Source organism: Dermacentor albipictus, chromosome 4 (genome assembly GCF_038994185.2).
Source record: "Dermacentor albipictus isolate Rhodes 1998 colony chromosome 4, USDA_Dalb.pri_finalv2, whole genome shotgun sequence".
Lineage (NCBI taxonomy): Eukaryota > Metazoa > Arthropoda > Arachnida > Ixodida > Ixodidae > Dermacentor > Dermacentor albipictus.
The window spans coordinates 39,026,065-39,040,164 of NC_091824.1; the positions used below are offsets into that span (position 1 = coordinate 39,026,065).

Sequence of the window (14,100 nt, forward strand, 5' to 3'; positions counted from 1 at the left end):
GCTTGGCCGTCCACCGAGAGCTATCGAAGCAGCGTGCGTTGCGAGCATTCTGTCGTAGCGCCGAACGTGTCCGGTATTCCGGTAACCACAGGCAAGTTGGTCATTTCGGCAAATGATTGGAGGCATAAACTCAAGCTGATGAAGGAACTTTAGCGTAGATGTACGTGAGCAGCCTGATCGGTCTGCACGGTCCAGACACTTGTTGGCGCAGCGCTTAACCAGTCAAACAAAGTGCTAATATTGCTCTAACTAAGCGTAAAACATTTTAAACATTTATAAAAACGTGTTGATGATTACACTCCTGCAAAAAATACTCACCAGCAGCAAAGAAGAATACACTTCGTTGCTGCTACTGTGTATGGTTGAGCTCTGTGCCACCAGGTGGCTGCACCGTGCAGACCATTCACATTTGCCCTTCTGCTCATCTCATGGCTCATCCCGTTACGGCACAGTCAAGCGACCAGACCCTGTCCCCTTGCGCTTGTGTTTGCCCTAATACAGGTGTTGCGAAACGTTATTGCGTTGGTAATCTTCCGGTGTAAAATGACGGCCACAAACGCGCAAATCCTGGTGCCGATCGGATAGCGGCAGTCCGATGCGCAGCAGCCAGTTCGCTCGTATACTGCCTTGCAGAAGTACACGATGTCGCAGCTTGACATATTGCAAGTCGCTAGGTTTGCAGTCCACAAGGCAACAAAGTCGAATCATAGTGCTCGCGAAAAGACTGAGACCGACTCTGACCGCGGAGCTCTCGTCAAAATGGAGTACGTTGTAACACAAGCAGACGACACTTGCTGTGTGCCGGAAGTGCTGAAGCGTACTGAAAAATTGTTCTTGTGCATTCTCTTTATGTTACTTTCTTTTTATAAAAACAAATGAACTAACATTCCAACTATTACGAAGATTATTTGTTTACCATAACGTTGGAAAAATTATCAATCACGCGCCCTGATCAGTCAGTCGGATAGCTCGCCCCACTGACGTCATATGGGCGATTTCCGTCATATGGGTAGGGGCGGCTTAAAATTCCGCCGAGCAGCGTGCTGCGATCTGCAGTGATGTGCATTTTTAAAACCTTATAATAAATTACACGCTTTACGCGGAGCACTTAGATGTGTCAATTAATGATCAGAAGGACCTAGTATAACGACTCAGTACATTTGTAGAAAATCGTCAAAATCGTTTCATGGTCCCTTTAATTATGCTATAAATTATGTAATCTTCCACAGAGCTTAGGTTGAATAATAAAATAAAGATGGAATTGATATTTGTTATTTCAAAATCCACCTTGTAGCCCCTTAATTTGTGACATTGCACAATATTTGCAATAACTGCGGTGTATTATTCCTTAGCAAAATTGTTGTAAAAGGTATTCGGTCTTCGATGAGGCAAGTGATATTGGAAAATTAAAATAATAAAAGGTAATTCAAGGTTTATTATGGAAAAGAAATTAAAATTTGATATCTCTACGTCCACCCTGTGAGCGCCATGATTTGCAATGTCATGTAGCTTTTGCAATAACTTGTAAACTGTAAAATGATGAAACTAGTAATATTGTGAAATTAACGAAATGTGGGTTTGATATGTCGAGGTTTATTATGAAAGAAAGAAATAAGAAGAAGCAGCAGTACTAAGTGATGCCTCTGACTCTAAACTAAGTTACTGTGATAGCAGCAGGCTCTTACAGAAAACACCACCTCTTCTTAAGAACAACTTCTTAGCATTGCACGCAATGTCATCTTCACGTTTACCACAGTATTGGTTTAGCAAGGAAACTTAGGCAAGCTTGGTTATGTTCGTACTTGACAAAAACAGTATTAACGAAGGCAAGGTACGAAGAAATCAAGGTAGATTCACACATGAACTCTGACCTTCGACTAGGACAACAGGGACAATATGGAAACTCAATATGGAAAGCAAAGTGGACAAATGCATCAGCGTGCCACCTGCTGCCCTTAGTTGGAAAGAGTTGCAGTTCTTAAAAGAGAGTATTCTTGTCACTAAATTGGGTCGCCCCTGGAATAAATTTTTTGATTTTCATGTTTTACTTTTTGTTTGTTGTTTTTGACGCACCTGTTTTTTGTTTTTTTCTGCAGGACATAGCTCATGTTACGCTTCTCCCCTGTTGTAGCCGGCTTGTTCTGCCATGTACGCATGGCTCTTTATCTCTGTCAACTCTTCCGTTGTTTATGTAGTTATTTATGTTAGAAAACAGAAAACAGAGAAAACAGAAAACAGAGGGAAACAGGCAACACAGTCGTTTTTATCATGCATTTCTCTCTTTTTGTGTCCATGTCTGCATTCCCGACTTTTTCTAACCCAAATCCTTACCAATGAGCTCAGCTTTCTTTCGTTCTAAGCTTCATTTTACGTATTTGTATTCTTTGCGAACAAACTTCTAGTTGAGAGTTGACACTTGTGTGTGAACCTAGCTGAATTTCTCCGTCCTCGTCTTGGTTAGCGTTGTTTTTGTCAAACATGACATTACTGCTTGTCGCAGCCTCTGAGATGTATGTGCATATGCCGTGACTCAAAGAATCTGTGTGAGCGAGAAGAAGTGGGAACAGAGGGGCTCGATTTTCCATCAGACACAACCACATGAAGGCAACAGACAGTGATGCCAGGGAATGCAAAGGGGGAATTACCTGGGACCTTTAACGCAAGGCCTTGCACAAATTGCCATGCTCAGTTGCTGCACCGTAGTGCAGTTATAGTGTAGCCATCATCCCAACTGAACCTTGCTGCAGGGATGTTGGCTTGATCCCCCGGGGAGGTGGTGGGCCAAGTAGGTAGGTGGTGGGCTGAGGTGACGCTCTATCACGGTGGTGGGCATTGTGCTGTTTTTTCCCTGCTATATGGTGAAGGTGATGCTGAGAGAGCAGTTGGCCTCACAGTGACAACAGTATGATGAAGGTTTAATGGAGAGAATGGCAAACCCAGTTTTGAGGTCATTTTATTTTACCGATGCTGCACTAAAATACTAGCTGCTCAGCTTAAATTCGTTATGTAAAGGTCTACCGGGAGCCCCTTTTCTCAATGTGTGTGTGTTTATTTGTCTTGTTATTTTATTTATTTGTTTATTTCAATACTGTCAGTGTCACGTGGGGCATTACATAGAGGAAAGGATATCAAAGCAAGTAGCAGAGGCCATATGGTAGAAAGGGTAATTCAATTCAGTTTATTTTCCGGAATACCTCCTTGAAGGAATTGTGGGTAAAAGTATGCGGAATCAGCCGCTTGACAAGACCCATAATCCCCCCCGCTTGGCAGTAGGTGATGGCACAAGAAACATTGCAATGATTATGTGATGACATAATAGGAACATGGATTGGATAAAACAAAAAGGAACAAGGCAATACAGCATTCATTTTAGCACTAACAAAAGTGGAAATACTGTTTTAATGTACACATACGTGACACTGTAACAACATGCAGCACTACAATTTATGCAATACTGACAAAATCTTGTAAAACATAATTATGCAAGAGTAAACATACCACAAAACACCATTAAAGTTGAAGGAAAAAAATTACTGTATGTTTACGAAATAACTTTTTAGGAAATAATGGGCCAGTGTTGCCGGCAATAGAGGCAGGTTCCAGCTGGAAGCTGTGCTTGGCTTGGAGGAGTTTGAATGAAGATTTGTATGACAGCTTCTGATGGGGACCTCAAGTTGGAAGCGATTCACTTTGGGATGTAGTAGTAAGGTCCCGAAAACAGTACTTCTTGGGGTCATAATTGATGTGGTAAATTTTACGAAAAGGAACAAGTCATGCAATCTTTTATGTTACCTCAAATCGGGGACTAATTTAAAAGGATGAAACAAGTCGCGCAGTTTTGGATGGCTTCAAATGTTGTTATTAGAAGGGCAGAGTGAGGATCCAAAGTACATGAAACATATCTGAGTTTGCATTTGTAGCATTTTGCAACCCTTGCACGTGTTTTGTGATCGTTTATCAATGAGCTCAGATATGGGTTGGGGAACTTTATTTATATTTTTTCTTGATTTCTCTCTCCGTGCAGGCCATTGATTTCACCCTGACCAACCTGGGACAAGTATTGGAAGTTCCAGGGCTAAAGTGAGTTTGTCAACTTAGCTGTAACTGCTTCACTAATGGCTTGTTCAACCATCATCAGATAGTGTGGATTGCATCAGCCAAGGAAACTCCTAAAAATGTGAAGCTCTAATGGAAAAGATGGTGTTTCGATTGTGCATCATGCATCTTGAGGCGATTATGATTAGACCTTCACTCCAAATTTGATTATTATGCGCAAAATTTAATTTTTATGCACCAAATTTGATTATTACTCACCAAATTTGTGAGCAATAAGAGTTGGTGCGAAACCAGTACGTCATTATGTAGCCACTTCTCTTTCATTGTTTTAGGTGGCAATGACTTGCACTAGGCAAATTTTCGTACTGGTGAGGCAGTCTTCCAAGTAGTGTGCATCAAATAGTCAATATGGTTCCTGAACTTTAAGTATACTTGAGAATTCAGGTACTGAGTCCATATGTGGGGGAGGAAACAGAGCTCGCTAAAAAGTACAGGATTCCAATTCTGTTTTGTAGCTGAACTTATCTAATGATGCCAAAGATGCTAGAAAGGTGTCAAAATGAAGTTTTCAACATGCAGGATTTGTTGTCACCTGAAAGGGTGACAGCTTGGTAGCATTAGAGTTCGAACTTATTTAGGTGAACATGGAATGATTGAGCAAAATACATGAATAAATGATTCAAACAGCACCGAAAGAGCGAGATGAACTTTATTGTACCAATGGCTCGTTACTGAACGGTGCATGTTCAGCACCAAGAAGAACAATAGAAAACAGAAGACATACACTGCGCTAATCATCATAATCGTTATATCTTAACTGGCACATACCACAGCCATTTGTAAGAAAACTGATTTATTCTGCGTAAACTCTTGCTCGCCAACTCAACATGCTTGACACTAAGAAATGCCTCTTGTGCTTCGCTTCTACGAACACTGCAGCTTCTTCTTTCAGTCACCTACTGTTATGTGTCGGTCATCTTCTGTTTCCCGCACAGTAACCGGCAGTCTGTCAGCCTGTGGTGTGGTTACATGGGCGGTCCAGCATGTTTTGGATTGCTGTGCTTGACACTTGTTTGTAGTGTGGTGGCTTTCTGGGTTATGGGAAGCAACAAGCATTTGTTATGTTGCACTGCTTTCAGCCATAGTTGATGCCCAGTGAAAGATGATGGCATTTCTCCAATTACTCCTGTTGTGACGCAGCTTTGAAGAAGTCTTGCAACTGCCCCATTGTGACTGCCGGAGCAATTTTAAACTGATTTGTCGAATATGGCCATGAGGATGCTGCAGAGCGTGAAGATGCTGCTTTTTGTTGATTCACAGTGTTGTAATTCAGATGGCACATGCACTTTCCTTGTGTACCACAGTGACCTGTTGAAGAAGGCCGTTTCCGACCAAGTGGCGGCCATGATGGTGCTGCCAAACAAGTATTCAGTCAAGCTTCAGGAGAACGTCTCAACCCAGACACTGCGGTACTCTCTGCCCTGCGTAAGCTTCTCAAGTGGTTTTGAATTTTGCTCACACACACAGGTGTTGCTTAGGCATCTGTCTTTCTAATGTCTATGTATCGCTGCAGAGCTCTCTGTAATTTGCGATTTGTGCTGTAACCATGATTTCATGAAAATTGAGCACTCGTTATGTTACTAGCAGTAGTGTGTGCCCTCCAAGGTGTCGCAGTGGCTGTGGGGATTTGCTAATAAGCACAAGGTCTTGGGTTTGGCTCTTGACAAGAGGCCACATTCCAGCAGGCAAAAATGTTTATTCGTACATGTTTAGCAGCATGCTAAAAAACTCGAGGTATTCAAAATCCAGCCAGCACCCAGATGTTGCTTGGAAATGTTAAGTTCAATCAATCAATCAATCAATCAATTGATCAAATTAAATAGGTCTTACATACCTTCTCTATCCATGTCTCTGATATTTCTCTGCAAAGTAATCTTGAGTCCACTTTTTGCATATCTGCATACTATGTCTGTGCATTTTCTTTTTTTCACATGACAGAATGTGCCCATTGCTTTGCTTCCAGGGTGTCCTTCGGATTGAAGTCGTGGCAGCAAAGGACTTAGTCAAGGCAGACATTGGTATGCTAGGCCTGGGAAAATCGGATCCTTATGCCATCATCACTGGTGAGCAGACGAGTCTCCAGTTTGGCATTTCTCCCAAATACTGTGAAATTACTAGTATACACAGGTTGCTTAATAGCATTCAAACTTCTTATTGCACCGCTTTCAAAGGTCAAAGTGCAAGCAGTATTTAACTTGCGTGGTTTTCTGACTCTGATCTCCCAGACATATCCATGCTGCATGCTGCCATTTGTGGCTTAAAATCATGCACTGGATACCCTTGCACCAAATCATAATAGATTCGCACTGTACCCTACACCATTTTCTAAACATTTCCTAAGAAAGATGTGAAATGCATTTGGTGCTAAAAAAAAGCATCGCCTCACGAATCTATTGAACCTGCTGCATGTGAACAGAGTTATTTGCAGTTATCGACTCACCAATTATGAGATTTCTACATTCTTGATTCTGCCCTAGGCACTGCTTAAGGGGAAGCTTCAGCTCGGGCCACACTCCAATGCCACCTATTCAAATACATGTAAGAGAAAGAAATGGAGCTGGGCAGGTCAGGTAATGCATAGGCTAGATAACCGTTGGACCATTAGGGTTACAGAATGGGTGCCTAGAGAAGGGAAGCGCAGTGGAGGACGGCAAAAGACTAGTTGGAGTGATGAAGTTAAGAAATTCACAGTGGCTAGCTGGAATTGGTTGACGCAGGACAGGGGTAATTGGAGATCGCAGAGAAAGGCCTTCGTCCTGCAGTGGACAAAAATATCATGATGATAACGATGATGATAGTGATGGTGGTGAAAATGCAGAAACGCTTTTCTGAGGTAACCACTGGGCTGATGTTAATGAAATTTGTTGCATTTGAGAGAAAAGGTTATATTCTAGTGACTGTTGGAAGCATAATATTGATTTAAGGCCTCAACTTTTTAAAAGGTATTTTGACATATTCGCAAGTTTGAAAAGAAAAGAAGCAGGAAGGTCATAAATTCTTAGCCCTGCACCAAGAACAGATGTCGCAGCTGTGTAGACTACATCCATTAGATCACCCAAAGCGGATAAATTAGATATAATAACTTATATCTCATGAATTTGATACATAGTTCACAAGGGTTTTGCAAATGTCCTACTAATATATTAGTCGTACATTCGAGAGTCATGTATAATACACCAAATTTGTCCGCTTTAGATGTAATATTGGATGCAATTTACAGAATTGTGGTGCCGTTTTCCTTTGCTGTGTTACAGAGTTCTAAACATGACAGCTTTCTCTTCTGAAAATTTACAATTTTTAACTATATTTATAAAAAAATTAGCAGTCTAAATTGAATATTCGCTACCAACAGTCACTAGGTTTTAACTTTTTTTCTTTTAAATGCAACAACCCTTATCTAATTCGGTGCTGCAGTTGTCGAGAAAAACGATTTCTCCTTTCCCATGTATTTAGATAGGAGCCCCTGAGCTACAACTTCCTCAGGTCGGCACATGAAAAGAAAGTTGGCTGTGAGGTTACATGGGTTACGGGTTTATACATGCACAAATCTAATAAAGTAGTGTTGTACCATTACTGACGTGTGGTGCGGAAACTTGCAAGATAAGAGAGAGACTTGAAAAGCACCAGGCAATGAGTGATGGAAATAAAAATTGTAGACGTAATATTAAAAGACTGGAAGAGGGCAGTTTGTATTGGAGAGCAAACTGATGTAGCTCTGGTTGATATTATGAGGTAGAAGAGGAGATGCCCGTGTTATTCATTGAGCATATAACTAGTGGCTTTCACTAGTTATATGCTCATGTTAGAGTAATGAAATGGTTCCCAAAGGAAGAGAAAGACAGTTGAGGCCAGCAGAGGATTGGATGGTGCAATAAAATGAGTAAATTTCACCCAGGTCACTGGGTGAAACATTTGCTTGGCAGTAAATGAGCATGATACAAGTGATGAAAAGTAGTCGAGGGAAGAAATGGCAGGCACTTCATCAAGCTGAAAGAAAACATGCTAGGCGTTATTGAACAATAGTGTGGGCCACCTTTGTGTATACAGCGACATGGCTCGGATGTTCATGAGAACATTGCTTGGGGACTAGGCAGGTTTGTCTGCCATGTTCAAGGTGTTAATGGGCCCACTGCAAAGCTGGTGCACCTGTTGAGTGCCCTGTTTCGTTCCAGTTGGTGCCCACGAGTTCCGGACACAGGTCATCCCCAACACCGTGAACCCCAAGTGGAACTACTACTGCGAGGCAAGTCGCCCGCACAGCAGGCTTGGCTTGTCTCGGTTCAGCTGTGTACCGGCACCAGCGTGAAGCGCGTTGGCCTCTGATTGGTCTGAAATGATTTGCTGCTTTCAGGTTGTCATCTACCAAATTCCTGGTGCCACCTTGGACATTGAGGTGATGGATGAGGACCAGAGTAGCAAAGACGACTTCCTGGGCAGGTGTGTGAGTAATAGGGCACACATCTTTTAACTATGCCCTTTAGGGTGTAGGTTTACTGTGAAACCTTCTTCAGTGTTTGAAATTTTGACTTGCTGCAGAACAACCCCATTGCACACTCTGCACCTTTAAAGGGCCCCACACCAGGCCCCATAGCAAATTTTGGTTGTACACTGGAAGTTATGTGCCCTCTGAGGAACAATATATCGTAAGAATTTTTCAAATTGCTTCATTAAAGAAGCATCAACAGAAAAATTTTGACTTGAAATAACTGGCAGATTACTTTGCTGCGAGCTCATATACATCCCCTGTAAAGTATCAATATCAAATACAGCTTAGTTTTAATTTATTTTTGAAGTTCGTGTGAGCGGCGAATCAGAAAGTTTAGCATCTGTTGATGTAGTCGTCAGCATAGATCCTATTTGTGAAAAGTGTTACGTTACGAGTTTCTGTGATTGATTTTGGTAGTGTGCAGTGGAATTGGCATGTCTCACTGTTTGGAAGATGCTTCAGCACTGTTGGCATTGGGTGACTTGTACTGACCGCGCACGAAGCGTACATGCAAATTTCTCACCGTTTATGAATTAACAGGTTGCTGCTGTCATGCCCAGCAGTAGCAAAGCTGGTGGTGACATTTCGTGATGATTTGCTCAACTACAATGCATCAAGATTCCTTTTTTTACTTTCTTTCTTTTTTTTTGTAGCGTGAGTGTTATTGTTGAAGAGAATTATCATAAAAGTATGGCACCTTAACGATTGTGTTGCTATCAATGCCAACAATTTGGTAGAATAATGCAAGTTGCAGTAGTATTAGTTTTCTGTGCTCTCTAGTTTGGTAGCAACATCTGGTGATGCAGTATCTGTGTTGTTTCTGCTGTACACCTTACCACTTACCTAGCAAACCATAAATGGCAAGAAGTTTGCAGACGCGCTAGAACGTGGTTAAAGCTCTCTAATGTCGGGATCATTCAGCAAAGTAAATTTCGTGCAAGGAAGCATTATAGGATGTCGTAGCAATGCTCAGGTTTCCCACCAAACTAATAGACGAAACAGGAGCACAGATGGCATGGTAGACGGTGTGCTAGCCTGCGTCACAGGTCTGTGCGCTCATGTGATCATCGCTGTTTGCAAGCCTGTCTCTTACGTCACAGGGCACCACATGTTCTTCAAAATCAAAACTGTGACTGGTCGTGAGATATGAGCATATATAACTAAACAGTCGTCACACGCTGGAGCAAATGAGTTTCTTTAGCCTGATTACTGGTTGAATAGCTACTGATTGAGCTAATGAAACACAGCCCCAAAAGTTTGGTGTCAGTACTCCTTTAATAGCAGAAATAGAGATATTTGAAGTGTCAAAGTTTGGCCTTTCACAAAGGATAATAATAAATGCTGGTGTTACAAAACTAATGAGCACTGCTCTCTTTCTGTGGGTCACAATATATCATAATATAATAATAATGGTGTTATATGAACATGGTACCCTACAGCGTGCATCGTTTTCACTTAACACTCTCGAAAACCAGCACATATAAAAACATAATGCAGTCAGGACCTGAAGGCATTGAGTGAACAAAAGATTTTTGCTCTCTTAGTAGCCGCATTTAGGTGAATACTGAAATGGCACATTATACCGCATCTACCATACGCCACATGCATGTAAATGGCAGTAACATGCTAGAGAGATAATTAATGCAGCACTGCTGTAGCTCTGCATTGCAAACGATAGCTGTGACATTGAGGGGATGTTTACCCAACTACGTTACACTTGAAGGGTGGCTGATTTGTCTAGTTGGCATTCCATAAATTTTGATGCAAGAGCGTATGTAGTATCGGGAATCAGTAAAACAGGACGACAACGGACAAGGACAATAGACCCGACAGGACACCTCCCCCCCCCCCCCCTCCTCCCCATAATTGGCACAGAAACACTCCCAATGCATAATGTACATTAGAAAGGGCTTGTAAGATAAGAAAAAGCATAACACCTCCTGGGTGCGCTGCATTTGATTTGAAATTTCAGCTGTTCTTGTGGGCATGCAGTGGTGTAATAGTTTCTAAACACAATCGTTAGCGCGCATTGTATGCACTGCACTTGTCTGTTTAAAATGGCTAAACCTGGTGAGAGGCCCTTTAACATATGTGACTTATTGCTTTGCTGAAGTGCTGCGTGATCTTGCAACTCTCAGACAGGCATTGCAAGTGTCAATTTAATTTTTATATTTCTTTAAACTTACTCACCTTCTCAAACACAGGAAAATGCACATGAGTTTTGTAATGCCAATTATATTTCAGTGATACCGTGAGGCTTAGTGAACCTTTCGGTATAAAGTATTGTCAAGTATTGATCAAAACTCAGTAAAATGCTCTCTGCTGTTTGTTGAAATTTTTATTCATTCTAATTAAATTGACGAAATCATGGGAAGGTGTTCTGTTTCAATTTAATTTTTGATAATTGGGTAATAAATTCCTTCTGTTACAGGGTGTCTGTTGCTGTTAGTGATATTGAAAGCCAGGGCCAAGCAGACATGGTAAGTGTTTAATGATCGCTTCTTTTGCATGTGTGTGCACCTTGTGATGTAACACGACAGGTCGTACAATTGTGACAAGAAACGGTAGACTACTAACATGTAGTAAAGAAACTAGCATGGCAAGAATTTTGGCCAGTTGGTGTTCGCTCATCTTGTAAAGCATTGAGTGCTCCAGATAAACCACCGAAAATGGAAGGACACACCCGACAAGAGTGACAGTCCGCAAAATACCAACTGTTTAGTTCTGTCATTGCAAATTTTGCTTTTTATGTGCTGCATTCGAAACAAAATCTGTTCATGGATTTATCAGTGGCTTGTTAAGAAACTAAAGCTTTCTTTTTTTACGTATAAAACTTATGTGGTAGCTCATTTGCCATTTTTTGAACAGACTGGTCGGAAATAACAAGTCATCGGATGGTTAGGCGCCAAGGTCCAGACGATTAGGAGTGTAGGCCTTTGGTCAAAGCACACAAGCATTTTGTAAAATTTTCTCTGCAGCATTTGTGGAGGTAAATCAAGAGCAGGTGCACAGGTTACGAAGCTTTAGAGCCGTTTCTGGCGTGCTGCTTTGTGATGGAAATGTCAATCGTCTAGAGCAAACATTTCTGGCTACAGCACAGACTGCTTAAAACGTAAACCGCTGGTGCTACAAATATTCTACTGTGACGAATTTCCCTACGTCATAAGACACATGGGAGGTGGGTCATCACTCGAGCCCATTTGAGATGCAATGTTACTAGTGCTGCATTGTAACCAAAACAAAACAACAATTTTCAAAGCCCACACGCATCTAGACCAAGCAGCCCTGTGTATCCGACAATCGAAGCATGCGATTGGGATGTTTGCATCCTTTTAAATTTGTGAATGGTAAACACTTAAACTAAAGAGGTGTGCGAATAGCGAAATTTCCAAATTGAATTGAATGACAAATATTCGAGAAAAACGAACACCAGGTATTCAATCAAGCATACAATGTTTTCGTATTTCTGAGGCAACATCATATACGAAGCTTGTGTGGAGACCGTTTGATAAAAGAAGAAACCGGGCTTACGTACACGTGTATACAATACCATTCACAATTTGGCATCCAAATAACCAAGGAGCTTGTAAATGTTGAGCAACTGCTTTTGAGTTATCTGGGGCAGCATGGCAATGACACTAATGAAACAAGGGAACAGCATGCTGCCAGACGCACGCACAGTGTTGTGATCGCCGAAGGAGAGAAGAAGTGATGCTGTTGCACCGTACATTCTTTCTGGGGGATGTAAACATGGTGAGTCTGACCAAGTAATAAAGTGGAACAAATTTGTATGTAGGCTTCCTAAAAGGGAGCCGTTTTTATTGAACGAGTAGAAATTGTTGAGCAGACGCTACCGTCCTCGTGCATTCATTAAGGAACTGCTGCCACTGTGCGTCAACTGCATTTACCCTGTCAGTTATCCAATGCGAGGACCATGTTTCTGTCTCTCGCGAGACTCCCAACAAGCATTTCTATCTGTCCTATGTTGAACATATTCGACAACCTTGAACAGTGAATTCTCCAAGTGAGTACGAATTCGTATTCGAAATTTCGGGTATTCGCGCACCGATATTTAACACCCAAGGACCGGCCTTTACAGGCAGTCTTCACATGAAGCAGGCTGGCAAACAAAAAGAAAGAATGTAAAAAAAAAAGAAGAAAAGTACTTACTTTCTGCACACAAACTGGAAAGCCAAAGAGCGACAACACGCAAGCATTCGGCATGTAATTTGGCACAGAGCATGCACTGCTGACAAGTGGTTGGAGCAGTGCATGATTTCCGAAATCTTATGACACGTGTAGCCGCACGCCACCCAATCTCGGCGGCCTTGAGCAGAGGCACAAAGGCTTCTCCGTTGTCTAAGTAACCCCCTGCGTCTCTGAAACTCCCACTAGGCTTCCACAGAGCACCTCATCACCACTTGTAATGACTTATGCTTTATGTACAGTGTGCGGCCGCCGCAGTAAATGCACTGTTTTCTTTCTTTCTTTCCTTTCTTGCCCTGCTCCTTATTCGCTCGCTCTGCAGGATGTCCTCCCCCACACCGCATTGCATTGGTGCGCCACGTCAAGAAGCATGCCCACTGCTTCGCTTGTCTCTGCTATTTTCCAGCAGTCGCATTACTACTGGTATCTCAGCTTGCGCGGCTGCCCGTAGGTGGTATGCGTATTATGGGAGTTCGAAAAAATTCCAGACCCTCCACCACAAGCAGTTATGTAATAAGTGAGGAGTTCGAAAAAACTCCTCAGTGATCTAAGTTCCAAGATAAGTGATCTAAGTTGAACTTGCCTGCAAACAAGTAACTCTTTTGTTGTTACCAGTGCCACCCTATGGTTGTGCGTGACTGTACTGTGGTTGTTCACGAGCGCAGTGGCTGACCCTGGATGACACGAAGTCGGGCAAGATCCGCCTGCGGACCTCCTGGCTCAGTCTGTCCACAAAAACGGACGACCTGGCTCTGGTTAGCTCTCCCTCTTTTGCTCTGGTTGCCCTACTGAGTGATGCCTCGTGGAGTGGCCATCTGAACTTTTCTGATGATACTTGACATGTGTTAGTTTATTTGTTGCCGATTTGACTTATGCACTTATTTTTGTGCAGTGATTGCTGGGCCAGTAGCAGCAGCCATTGCAGGCCCATTAATTAAATATGGTGAATGGCACCATCGTATGCAGCAGGACATGCGTGTATGCAACAAATATTGTACGCTTTATTTTGCCAACATGTTCACACAGAAGAGTACTTAGCAGAAGCGACTGCAGTATCTATGAAGCAGTATCTACAAAAATATAGATAAACATTGATTGATATGGGTCATATAGGTTACGGGATGCTAAGAATTTTGTACGCTGATGTGCAAAATTAATGTATGATTTACAAAAAACCACTGTCTTTACTTCAAGTGGCATGATATTCCAGAAATACATGCCATGAGACCGTGCGAGTCTCTCACCATAAATAACGGTCAAACCTCAATGTAATAAAGTTGTGCTTGCAACGA

The 14,100-nt window shown here is 42.1% G+C and overlaps 1 protein-coding gene across 2 annotated transcripts in view; it reads left to right on the forward strand.

Moving 5' to 3' along the window:
- Positions 1-14,100, forward strand: part of Esyt2 (extended synaptotagmin-like protein 2) — a 93,043-nt gene that overhangs the window by 23,672 nt on the left and 55,271 nt on the right. For both annotated transcript variants that reach the window (XM_065443758.2, XM_065443760.2), the window contains exons 7-13: positions 4,025-4,080; positions 5,421-5,541; positions 6,080-6,179; positions 8,289-8,359; positions 8,468-8,553; positions 11,034-11,082; positions 13,474-13,563. In XM_065443758.2, coding sequence (XP_065299830.2) covers positions 4,025-4,080; positions 5,421-5,541; positions 6,080-6,179; positions 8,289-8,359; positions 8,468-8,553; positions 11,034-11,082; positions 13,474-13,563 — 573 coding nt within the window. The remainder of the gene's footprint in view (positions 1-4,024; positions 4,081-5,420; positions 5,542-6,079; positions 6,180-8,288; positions 8,360-8,467; positions 8,554-11,033; positions 11,083-13,473; positions 13,564-14,100) is intronic.